The 11536-nt window shown below is 46.0% G+C and overlaps 1 protein-coding gene across 1 annotated transcript in view; it reads left to right on the forward strand.

Moving 5' to 3' along the window:
- The window catches only part of CHAT (choline O-acetyltransferase), a 46322-nt gene extending 42377 nt beyond the window's left edge, over positions 1-3945 (forward strand). Inside the window, exons 13-14 of the mRNA XM_058542651.1 lie at positions 1780-1917; positions 3676-3945. Coding sequence (XP_058398634.1) covers positions 1780-1917; positions 3676-3945 — 408 coding nt within the window. The remainder of the gene's footprint in view (positions 1-1779; positions 1918-3675) is intronic.
- The last annotated feature ends 7591 nt before the right edge of the window (positions 3946-11536 follow it).

The following is an 11536-nucleotide window of genomic DNA, read 5'->3' on the forward strand; positions in this document are numbered from 1 at the left end:
GGCAAGTCTATCTGGTCGTGGTAGTGGAGACAGGAAATTCCAGCGAAGGATCAAATGTGGTCCCGATTCCCTATCACGTACTCTCACAGCACCACGGGCTTTTCCTTCACAGCACTGACCTCGGTTTATGATCCCAGGTTTATTTGCATGGCTGGTTAATATCTGCCTCCCACCCCACATGAGGCTCCATGAGGGCTGCGTCTAGGACTGCTTTGTTCTCTGTTGTCGCTCCAGCACTTAGCATCCAGCACATAGTAGGCACTCGATGGAGAGTCCCTGAATGAATGAAAGACTGAATGACAAGTCACTTTACTCATTACTACTCATGGCTGTCATCCAAACAATCTGGTAAATCCACCCCCGTTGCTACAGTGAGTTCAGAGATGGTGAAAACAGGAGTGGGTTGGCTGCTGCACAGAGCAGCTGCTTCTATAGATCTACACGAGCCAGTGATCAAACACAGGGAACCAGAGAAGTTTCAGGTGCACTCTGCTTCATAGACGGACTCAGAATTCTTCCCCTCTGTCCTAATGGGGCACATCTAAAGTGAGCTGTGGTTGTATAACATGACTTCTCAGCCTATAATTAGGTGCATTTTGAGAGACTGGGGCCTCTGAGTCATCTTTATGCATTCATTGTCAGCTGAAAGAGAACAGCTGTCAGATCCTAAAACGTGCCCTGTAAACAAAGTTCACTGTGATGGGATGTGTCCTCCTATGTGGGGTTTTAACAGCTAAGTGATCATCTTACATAACTGTGAAACCCCTGCCTCTTACCAAGAGTTACTCATAATTACCCTGATGTTGACCAAGAGGTCATTACTACAGGCCAGAGGTGGCCCCTCCCTGTCTCCATCAGCCCCCAAAATTGCCCCCAAATAAACATGTGATCCAAGCAAAACCAGTGTGCATGCCACACATGCAGCCTCAAGCAGGAAAGACGTTGAATGAGTGTCCCGGCCCCATTGCCCCACTTCTGGCCACACCACCACCCCGGAGCTCCTCCTACACAGAAATTCTGGAGTCCCCACTGCTATTATCTTATCCTTTGATAAGAGTTCAAATATCTCGCGATAAAAAGAAAAAAATCCTTTCTTCATTCCACAAGGTTTCTCCTTGAAAACGTCGACTGAGCCTCTGCTAGGATGTCTAATTCTTGTCTCAAAATAATTTCTAAGATTACGAATCCAGTTTCCTTGATTCTGGGCCCATGAAATAGCAGCCAAGCTTCAGGAACAGATCTTACCGTCCTCTATCCCTCATTCTTTGGGTTCCCACTGGAGGATTAAGTGTTGGTTGTGGTGAGAGTCTGCCCAGTGACAGCCCAGGCACCCCTCCCCATGCTTGGATGGGACCCAGGAGTCCCTGGCCCAATACCTGTCGTTCTCCCCAGTCTCCTCCGCTACCTGAGAAGGCCGGGCCGGCCCTGCTCTTTCCACATAGAGCACTAAGTAATTACACAGGATGATGTCAGCAGTGACCACGCTGGGAAGAGGGGACTCAGACTCACCGACCTTGAACTCAGGCATCCTCACTTTAGAACTCAACCTCCTCTGGACCCCTCCTGTGCATGCAGAAATGCTCAAGGGCCCAAGGAGCAGAGGCCACATAGTAAAGCGGTCGGTCCTGGGTGGCCACCCACACACATTGCCTACAGCAAGCACTGGTAAATGTGAGCCTTGGCCAGCGTAGTCACCATTAGCATTGTGGACTAGAGACGAGGAGAGGAGGTGTGTGGAAGCCCGCATCTCGTTTCCTGTTGTTTGTCCTGACTACCTAGGCCATAACAGGAATGGCCATCGACAACCACCTGCTGGGGCTGCGGGAGCTGGCCCGGGACCTGTGTAAGGAGCTGCCCGAGATGTTCACTGACGAAACCTACCTGATGAGCAACCGGTTTGTCCTCTCCACCAGCCAGGTACAGTCCTAGGGTGGCCGTCACCCAAGAGGCCACTTAGTGTAGCCAGAGGACTTTCTAAAGAGCTCAGCGACTACAGAGTGGAGTCAGGCAAGTCCCAGCTCTGTTTCTTACGAGCTGCGAGACTTTTGGCAAAATGCCCTAAATGCAAAGAGCGCTGGTTTCCTCATTTTCTAAACGGGAGTAATCACGGACGCCACCTTACAGAGGCGGACAGGACGGGAAAAAAGCACCCATTCTGGTGCCCTAACCATTATGCTCACTACCTGTCAATCTGTTAACTGAGAGGTGGTGTTCCACCGGGGTGACCACAGGCTCTGAAGCCCAACAGGCGTAGAGAGAAGTCCTGGCTCAACTAGATGCGATGATGTAGGTCGAAAGCCCAGCCCAGTGCCTGGCATGGACAGGGCCCTCCAAACAGGTCACAGCCATTATTGTAAAGGGCCATGGGACCAACAGCAGGCCATTAGCTGCCAGCCCAGTGTCTCCTAACCAGAGCTGCAGGCTCGCTCCGTTGGAGGACAACTGTCACAAAGAGAGAACGAAATTCATTAGAGAAAGGCAGCAGTTTGAGAGAGAAAATCCCCCCCGCCAAACATCAATTTACTAAAACCCCACCTCATCTGCGAAAGGCTGGACGTGGGCAATGAAAGGGGCTGATAAAGTTGTGTTTGAGGATAAAAGCCCACTCAGTAATTTGATTTTGTCATTAGGGCAGTGAGCTTGCAGACACGAATAAACGAGGGCAGAACATAACAACATAAATTCTTCAGGAAACCATCCATGGGCAAAAAGTGCTTTGGAATGGCTTTATGGCCTTCAGCTGTTGCACGGCAAATTTATCTGACAATGAGGTGACTCTATTAACAAGACTAATGGTTTGTTCTGCCCCATTAAAACGGCCAGTGTCATTTCTGAAGGCCCGAGTACACAGCGCCAGAAACCTGCGGTTTAAAACAAACCCCACCCTGCACCTGCCCAAGAATGTGTTCTATTTTCCCCCTGAGCCCAGCTAATAAAATTAATTCGGGGTGTGGTGGTTTGGGTTTTTTTTTTTCCAACTAGAAATGAACATTTATGGCTTCAATGCCTTCAGAAACACATTTCTTGGTTTGTGATCCAGATTACAAAATTTCAGCCCTCTGAATTCAAAACATATTAGGTGCATAACTAAAAATCCAGTTGATGGCAGTGTATGAAATGCCCAATGCTGGGTAATTGTGCATGGCCAGGCTGTGGGGAGCAAATCAGACCAGCCAGGCAATACTGACAGTAATTAAGGATATGGAGAAAATCGACAGAAAAGACAGGCCAGATTTCCTCCAGCTCATAAATTAATCCCTCTGGGAAGCCATCTATCTGTTGGGTGCCACCAGTGTGCCATTTAGTAAATTATCCTGATTGCCTCGGTGCCTCAAAGGGCCCCCAGGTGAGGGAGAGACTCAGCCCGAGACCCAGCACCAGGCCACTCTGGGAGCTTCTGACTCCACAAGTAGAGCAGATTTCACACCAGGGAGTGGCTTATGGCCTCTCTTCTGATATCATGCAGTGAGATGGTTTGTTTTTACGACTCTGGCTGTGGCCATCCAAGCTGAAGCAATCAGTTGATTTGGTTAATTCAGTCAAACACCCAGGTGGAAAACAGTCAGAGAAGCAAATATCCCGTCGAGGCCCCCGGTTCTTGGAACGCCCTGCATTCTAGCAGGCTCACAGGTTCCATTTCAGAACAAGCAGCTTCTGACCTGTCCTCTCCTCCAGGTGCCCACAACCATGGAGATGTTTTGCTGCTATGGTCCTGTGGTGCCCAACGGGTACGGTGCCTGCTACAACCCCCAGCCAGACAGCATCCTTTTCTGCATCTCCAGCTTTCACGGCTGCAAAGAGACCTCTTCTACCAAGTTTGCGAAAGCTGTGGAAGAAAGCCTCATTGAAATGAGAGACCTCTGCAGTCGGCCACAGTCTGCCGTGGGCAAGCCACTGGTGACAAAAGAAAAGGCAACAAGGCCCAGCCAGGGGCACCAACCTTGACTGCTGCCACTAACCCCAAACCCAGCATTCTGCAGCTGCCAGACCCTGCCGAACCCCTGCTCCCAACACTCACCCCAGCTTTCTGTAGTTCCCTGTCCTCAGGGCCCAGCACACAGACCACACTGAGGCATCCCACAAAGCTGGAGCGTTAGGAGGAATGCGTCCCTCATTATTCATGGGAATCATCATTATTATCAAGGTGCCCTCTGGCCTGTGCACTAGGAAATAGGACCAGCCTGGCTTGGAGGCACCTGGGTGAGGTGGGGAAGTCCACGCTGACTTCCCTCCGTGGCCTCGGAAGCTTAACATTGGTGTTTGCTTACAGCAGGACCTAGCATGTCCCGGTGACGTTTTTGCCCAATGAGAGAATGAGTCACCTTATTACAAGCAATGTACCTAAATGAATCATGAAGGAAGAGGCTAACTCCAGGTCATTACCTCTTTTCTCTTGGGGAGGAGTAGGGGGCTTTGTTTTCAGACTGAAAGCAGCCTGATCATGGCATTCGGGGTAGCCTGCACTGAGCCATACAGACCCATAAGCACCCGCTCCCCTACACACACACAGCCCATGTTAATTTAAAATAGAGCGACCTGGGTCCACAAATGCATTTCTCCTTTCACCTCCCAGGGGCAGCCTTCCACTGAGTTCAGAAAATCTGATCCGGCTATTCTGAAAGAGAAAGAAAATCATCTGCCACTGCCCTGGAGTCCAGGCTGCTCTCTGCTTCCCCGGGGGCATCAGGGACAATCCAGGATGAGTAAACAGCACAGCCCCAGCAAGCAGAAGAGACAGAGGGAGGACCAGTCCACTTCCCCAGGGACCCTGCCACTTGCAATTTTTCTGGTTGCTTTCCCACTCCCCTTCAGGTGAAATGTGCTCCGATAGGTGACCTGCCTTTTAAAGAAGAAGAGAGAGGGTTGCTTCAGGCTTTTCTGTTGTTATTTATTTGTTTTGTTTTGTTCATTCTTAAGAAAGGCTTTTAAGAAACCACTGTGACACTAATTTCAGAAAATGATCTCAGTCGCCCAGGCAGGATGCCCTTGGACAGGTGGGCTCCTTTACATGGAGGATGTTATCCGGAGATGCTGACTAAAGTCCACGTGGAAGAGCCCAGAGCAGGGCTCTCCACTGGCCTCACGGCGGGGGACAGCCGGCGGAGCGCAGGGCTGGGAGAAGGGAATGGCCACATCCAGAGCCCTCCCTGATGGAGGGGCAGACAGTTCACAGAGCCGGAGTTCAGACTGTCCTGAGAGACTGCGATCTTGGAGGAGATGTGAGGCACTTCCCCATTGGGGCATACGTTTACGGGAAATCTAAAAGGGCAAGGGAGTGGGAAGGCAACCAGAAAACTCCAAGCTGCAAATAGCTGAGGCAGCCTGCCTCTGCCCAGAGGAGGCACAGAGCTCAGCTCTCATCACTGGAGATCCGAGTTTCGCTGTGCTTCCTGAAAAAGCATCACCCCCAACCCCAACCCTACCCCACACCCCACCCATCCTGCCATGCTCTGTGTCATTCTGAGCACTCCACTCTGGCCCAGGGACACTGCACATGTCCCTTCTTTGGGCCACTGTGCAAACTCTCTGCACTTTGACCTGTATTGAAGCAGGCAGCGCTGAGATGGGCCAGGCATTTTGACCTTTGCTCAGCTCTTTGAAAACATAAACAGCCCCAAGCAGTGAATTCCTTGAGCCCTGGTTTTAGATTGAGGATTTCTATTGAATGATCTGGGAGATTCTGGCACTGCCCTTCAAAGTCATTGGTCTGTAGGTCCACAGCCCTTCCCTCGGACATCCATCTTCCTGCTCCCCTTGAGAAGCGGCAGGCCAAGAGTCCCAGGAATGTCTGGGGAACTGCTGTCCACCTGCTGTAAGTTGACCCAAAGCCACTTGTCCGTTCTCCCGAATGACCACAGTGCATATTTGAGTGGTCTTCTGCTTTCCCTCCGTGGATTCCTGGGCAGGCAGAGAGCTCTGGCTTTGGGGTCAGGCAGCCCTGTGGACCTTGGCCAAGAGACTTATTGCCCAAAGACTCAATTCCTTCCATCGTCAAATGGGAACAAGAATGTCCCAACCTTTCGAGGCTGTGAGGATTGTAGATCACGTGCGTAAAGGGTCTTACACAAGCAAGTGAGCATTGGTGCCCACTGTCAGGATGCCATTACCCCAGCAAGCATTGTTTAGGTAATTTTTTTTTTTTTTTGAGGAAGATTGGCCCTGAGCTAAGATCTGTTGCCAATCTTCCTCCTTTTTTCCTTTTTCCTCCCCAAAGTCCCAGTAGGTAGTTGTATGTCATAGTTGTACATCCTTCTAGTTGCTCTATGTGGGACACCGCCTCAGCATGGCTGGAAGACAAGCGGTGCATAGGTCTGCACCCAGGATCTGAACCAGTGAACCCTGGGCTGCCGAAGCAGAGCGCGCAAACTTAACCGCTACGCCACCGGGCCGGCCACTGTTTAGGTGATTTTTGTTTCAAACATTTTACGTTGATTTGACAGCACCAAAGTCACATCTGCCATTCTCTGAGCATGGGGAAAGGATACCAACTCTGTATATTCAGATGTCAACTATGCACTGTGAGGGCTTTGAGAAGTGTGGATGGCAGGCGTTAGGCGGGAGGGAACACCTCCTCTCTCTGAGGAAGGGGCTGGAAGCTGGTCTTCCCCCTCCAAAAACAGGTGGGCGCACTGAGTCTTTATGCAAAGGCAACGCTGAGCCATGGCCATAGGCATCTCTGTGGGGATCCTAGTAAAGGAGACTGTTCCAAGTGTCCCCAGAGAGATGAAAAATGAAACTTGGAGACAGTCATTTTGGGACAGTGATGCATAATAAAAATGTACGTGGCCACCTTACAATACTGCTAAGTTGCCAAAATATATAAAGTTGATATTTTAGTTCTATTTTTATAAAATTGTTCTAGATTTATGGCAATATATACATATGTATTTATAGCCTTTCAATTTTAAGTTATAGTTTTGTGCTTTAAAGAAATATATGTATGATCAAAGAACTGTATATTGAAAGCACTATATTCAAATTATTTCAAGACTGTAAGTCTGTATTCAATAAAAAGTCATGCCAAGAAAGATGGTGTTGGCCATTGTTTCTACCCAGAAATGCTATAAAAATTATGTTGTAAATTCTATGAGCTGGGTCAACAATTCATCTGCTTTGTTTGAGGTCTGTCAGCAGCAGTGGCAAATGTCTAAAAGATACAGGGGCCTGGAGAGAAAAGGAGGAAGGAACTTCGTCTCTCCTAGTGTGTGGCATGCCGCCAGGGGGTGGGGTGAGGGGCAGAGAGCCTTCACGGGGTGTTTGTGATCAGGTCGGTGGAAACCTGGGTGTAGAGATGGGCGTCTCCACTTAAGCCTGAATAAGCATGCATAGGCAGAATGGAGTGGAGGGAAAAGATCCAGGCTCAGAGGTGGGTGCCTAGACTATAAACCCAGCTCTATCTCTAACTTGCTGTGGACTTTGGGAATGTCACTTCACCTCTCTAGCTCTCAGTTTCCTCATCTGTAAAATGGGGATGTTGATATCAGCACTACCCACTTCCAGGGTTGTGGCAAGATGACATAAGATGGTCACTGTTTAAAAACTCAGGAAGTGATGTAAAAACCTAGCATTCTTATTGTAGGCTCACAGGTACATGTGCACACAGCTTCCTTCACTCTGCACAGCACAAAGATATATTCCAAGCTGCAAGACCCCCTCTGCAGCTGCAATAATCCACAGAACCAAGACTGAGATTCCTCCAAATGGAAGCCCAAATGATTTCCAATCAGAGCTTAAAAGGAAGCTTCAAGTGTATGAATTGGTATGACTGGGATGCAGAAAAGGCATTATCCAAAAAGATAATGGCTAAGAATATTCCAGGAGGAATGGAGAGGATAGGAAGGAACAGGATCAAAGTAATGTAAGTTTGCTCTTATTTATCACGTATATCACACGTGGCCCCAAAATAGCCAGATGTAGACAATAGAGAAGAATATGAACAGGCAAGCCAACTCCCAACATACAAAATAATGCCACCTGCTCCTTGTTGTCTCTGAAGGTCCTGTGGGGTGGATATTGGTACATTCAGGTAAAAATGCAGGGACGAGTCTCTCCCAGGTTCACAAGAGCAACCAGAATTTTCCAAATTACTCCTAAGCAGTTCTCCTTGGGAGCGAGGGGAGAACCAGTGCCTTGGGTTCCCTTTAAAATTCAGCCAATCTCCCTGCTTTTATGTTTCTGAGTTTTCCTTCCAAAGAGGCCTCTTGAGTCCGCAGGATGAACGATATGCCATCCCTGGGAAAAGCTGGCCTCACGTTATGTAAGAAGCCCTTTCTAAAAGCTCTGTTCTCCCTTGTTTCCTAAGGACCAGCTCTCTCCTTGTTCTTTTCCTACTGGGTCCTCCATCTCCTTGTGGGATTTCACTCCCTATTTCTGTCCCTTACATGTCATTGGACCCCAGGGCTCTGTCCTTGGTCTCTATTTCTTATATTCAGGAGCAGCAAAATGGCAGGCTGAGCTGATGCACCCATAAAAACATACACACAAAGAGAAAATTCTTTTAAATATATAGTCAAGTTCAAAAGAAAGGAAATAAATCCTCACATTCCAGAAAAAAAAAAAAAAAGATGTCCAAAACAGAGTAGCGAGTGGCAGCTAAAGATGTATCAGATCAGACACAGATTTCAGTTGACAGCGGGGTTTACCACTCCTGCAAGTTGAGAGGACGTCACCTCTGCCATGCAAGGTGGGAGATGCAGCTAAACTCCTCACACAAAATCGGAACCTCACAGAGGCGTCCCAACCCTGTAAAAAAGACTAGGGAAACTCTTCTTATCAGCCCAGGGGAGCATCGAGGAACTGTGCCATTCACTCATGGCTGTAGAGAGTGGAAAAAAGACATCCATGAGAAATTAAACTATGAACTTGTGCCATATGTGGATATAGAGTCTGAATTTATACAACTTATCTGTAAGGCATGAATTCCAAGACACTAATGTTAAAAAAAAAAATTGCCTGGGTCAGTAAAATCCAAAGGGCCTCAAGCAGAATCAAATACAAAATCACTTTCCACAACCCTGGACGCACCAAACTCCCACAGAGGAAAAACGCTCCATGAAAGATGAGCTCACAGTCAAAAAATACAAAGAGCACAAGAAATGGCTCACAGGAGGGAAAGCAGCAAATAAACAGGAGAATTAACATCACAAAGGCTGGAGAGAATAGATGACTCACAGAGAAGCTATAAAATAGATATGTTTAATATTATCAAGAAATAAAAATTCAAGGAAGATACATGAAGAGTTCGGGAAGGAGAGATTAGAGAATGGGGGATGGAGGGAAGCACTATTCAAAGAGAAAATGGCTAAGAATATTCCAGAATTGAAGAAACATACCATTCTAAAACTCACAGGTTAAAGAAGAGACAATAATGGAAATTTAAAAGTACTTAGAGCAGGGGCTGACCCTGTGGCTTAGCAGTTAAGTGCGCACGCTCCGCTACTGGCGGCCCAGGTTCAAATCCCAGGCGCGCACTGACGCACCGATTCTCCGGCCATGCTGAGGCTGCGTCCCACATACAGCAACTAGAAGAATGTGCAACTATGACATACAACTATCTACTGGGGCTTTGGGGAGAAAAAGGAGGAGGATTGGCAATAGATGTTAGCTCAGAGCCGGTCTTCCTCAGCAAAAAGAGGACTGGCGTGGATGTTAGCTCAGGGCTGATCTTCCTCACACACACACAAAAATACTTAGAGCAGAATAATAAAGATACCTCATATCAAAACCTCTGCAATACAGCAAAAGTGATGCTTTGGGGAAATTTATAGCTTAAAATACTTATCAGAAAAGAAGAAAGACTGAAAATTTATGAGCTGACTAATCAATCTAACTTAAAAAGTAAGAAAAAGAACCCAAGAGTAAACTCAAAGAAAGTAATAAAGATAAAAATAGCTATCAATGAAGGAGAAAACAAAAAAACAATAAAGAAGCCAAACAAAGCAAAAGTTGGTTCTTTGAAAAGATTAACAAAAGAGACAAGTCTCTGGTAAAACCAATAAAATAAAAACAGAAAGTCAGAAATAAATAATATTATGAATAAAAAATTGACAAAGGGGCCTGCCCGGTGGTGTAGTGGTTAGGTTCGCACTCTCTGCTTCAGCGGCCCGGGGTTCACAGTTTCGGATCCCAGGCATATGCCTACACACTGCTTATCGAGCCACGCTGTGGCAGGAGTCCCATATAAAGTAGGGGAAGATGGGCACAGATGTTAGCCCAGGGCCAGTCTTCTTCAGCAAAAAGAGGAGGATTGGCATCAGATGTTAGCTCAGGGCTGATCTTCCTCACTAAAAAAAAAAAAAAAAAAAGTCGATGTAACTACAATAAAGTGGACATTAAAAAGATAACAAGAGAATACATCAACTACTTTATGCCAATAAATTTGAAAACTTACATAAAAATATAATTTACTAAAACTGATGCAAGAAGAAATATAATTTCTGGATAGTCTTCTAAATCTTAAATAAACTGAAGCAGTAGTTTGAAATTTTCCGAATCAGGAAAAAAAAGGGGAGGGAGGAACATAAAATTTTATAGACATGTTTTACCAAACATTCAAAGAAGTGATCACTTTAATAGTATACAAAATAAAAAAGGTGATAGTCCCTATTCTTCTATACTGCCTTATTTATTCTCTGAAGCTTGTGTAACTTTAATATCCAAAGCAGACTAGGACATACAATAAAGAAAAACTGCAGGCCCATTTCATTCATGCATATATATCCAGAAATCCTAAACAAAATATTAGCAGACAAATTCTAACAGTATATAAAAAAGATAATACATTTATGACCAAGTCAGGTTTATCCAAGAATGCAAAGTAGTTTAATATTAGAAGGTATCTAAATGTCATTTACTCATCTATGGCTTAAAGAATAAAAATAACAGGATCATTCTAATAGATCATTAAAATGAATTCATAAAAATTAAACAGTCATTCATAATTTTTTTAAAAACATAGTAAAATGGAATTAGAAAAGAACTTAGCTTGACAAAGAACATCTACAAAAAAAAATACAATATATATCAACCTAAATAGAGAAATGTTGGAAATGTTCTCTTCTCTTTAAAATCAAAATAAAGAAGGGGCCAGCCCGGTGGCGCAAGCGGTTAAGTGCGCACGCTCCGCTGCGGCAGCCCAGGGTTCGCCGGTTCAGATCCTGGGCGCTCACTGACACACCACTTGGCAAGCCATGCTGTGGCAGTGTCCCATATAAAGTAGAGGAAGATGGGCATGGATGTTAGCCCAGGGCCAATCTTCCTCAGCAAAAAAAAGAGGAGGATTGGCAGATGTTAGCTCAGGGCTGATCTTCCTCACAAAAGAAAAAAATAAAATAAAATAAAATCAAGCTAAAGAGAGGATATGCACTATTACCACTTCTATTCATCATGGCATTAGAGGTTCTAGCCTGTGCAATGAGATAAGAAGAAAAAAAGAAAGGCTTAATAAAGGAAATAAAACTGTCATTGTTTGCAGACGATGTGAGTGTCTGCATAGAAAACCCAAAGAATCTACAAATAAATTAATAGAAATAATTTA

The sequence above is a fragment of the Diceros bicornis genome, chromosome 6 (genome assembly GCF_020826845.1).
Source record: "Diceros bicornis minor isolate mBicDic1 chromosome 6, mDicBic1.mat.cur, whole genome shotgun sequence".
NCBI lineage: Eukaryota > Metazoa > Chordata > Mammalia > Perissodactyla > Rhinocerotidae > Diceros > Diceros bicornis.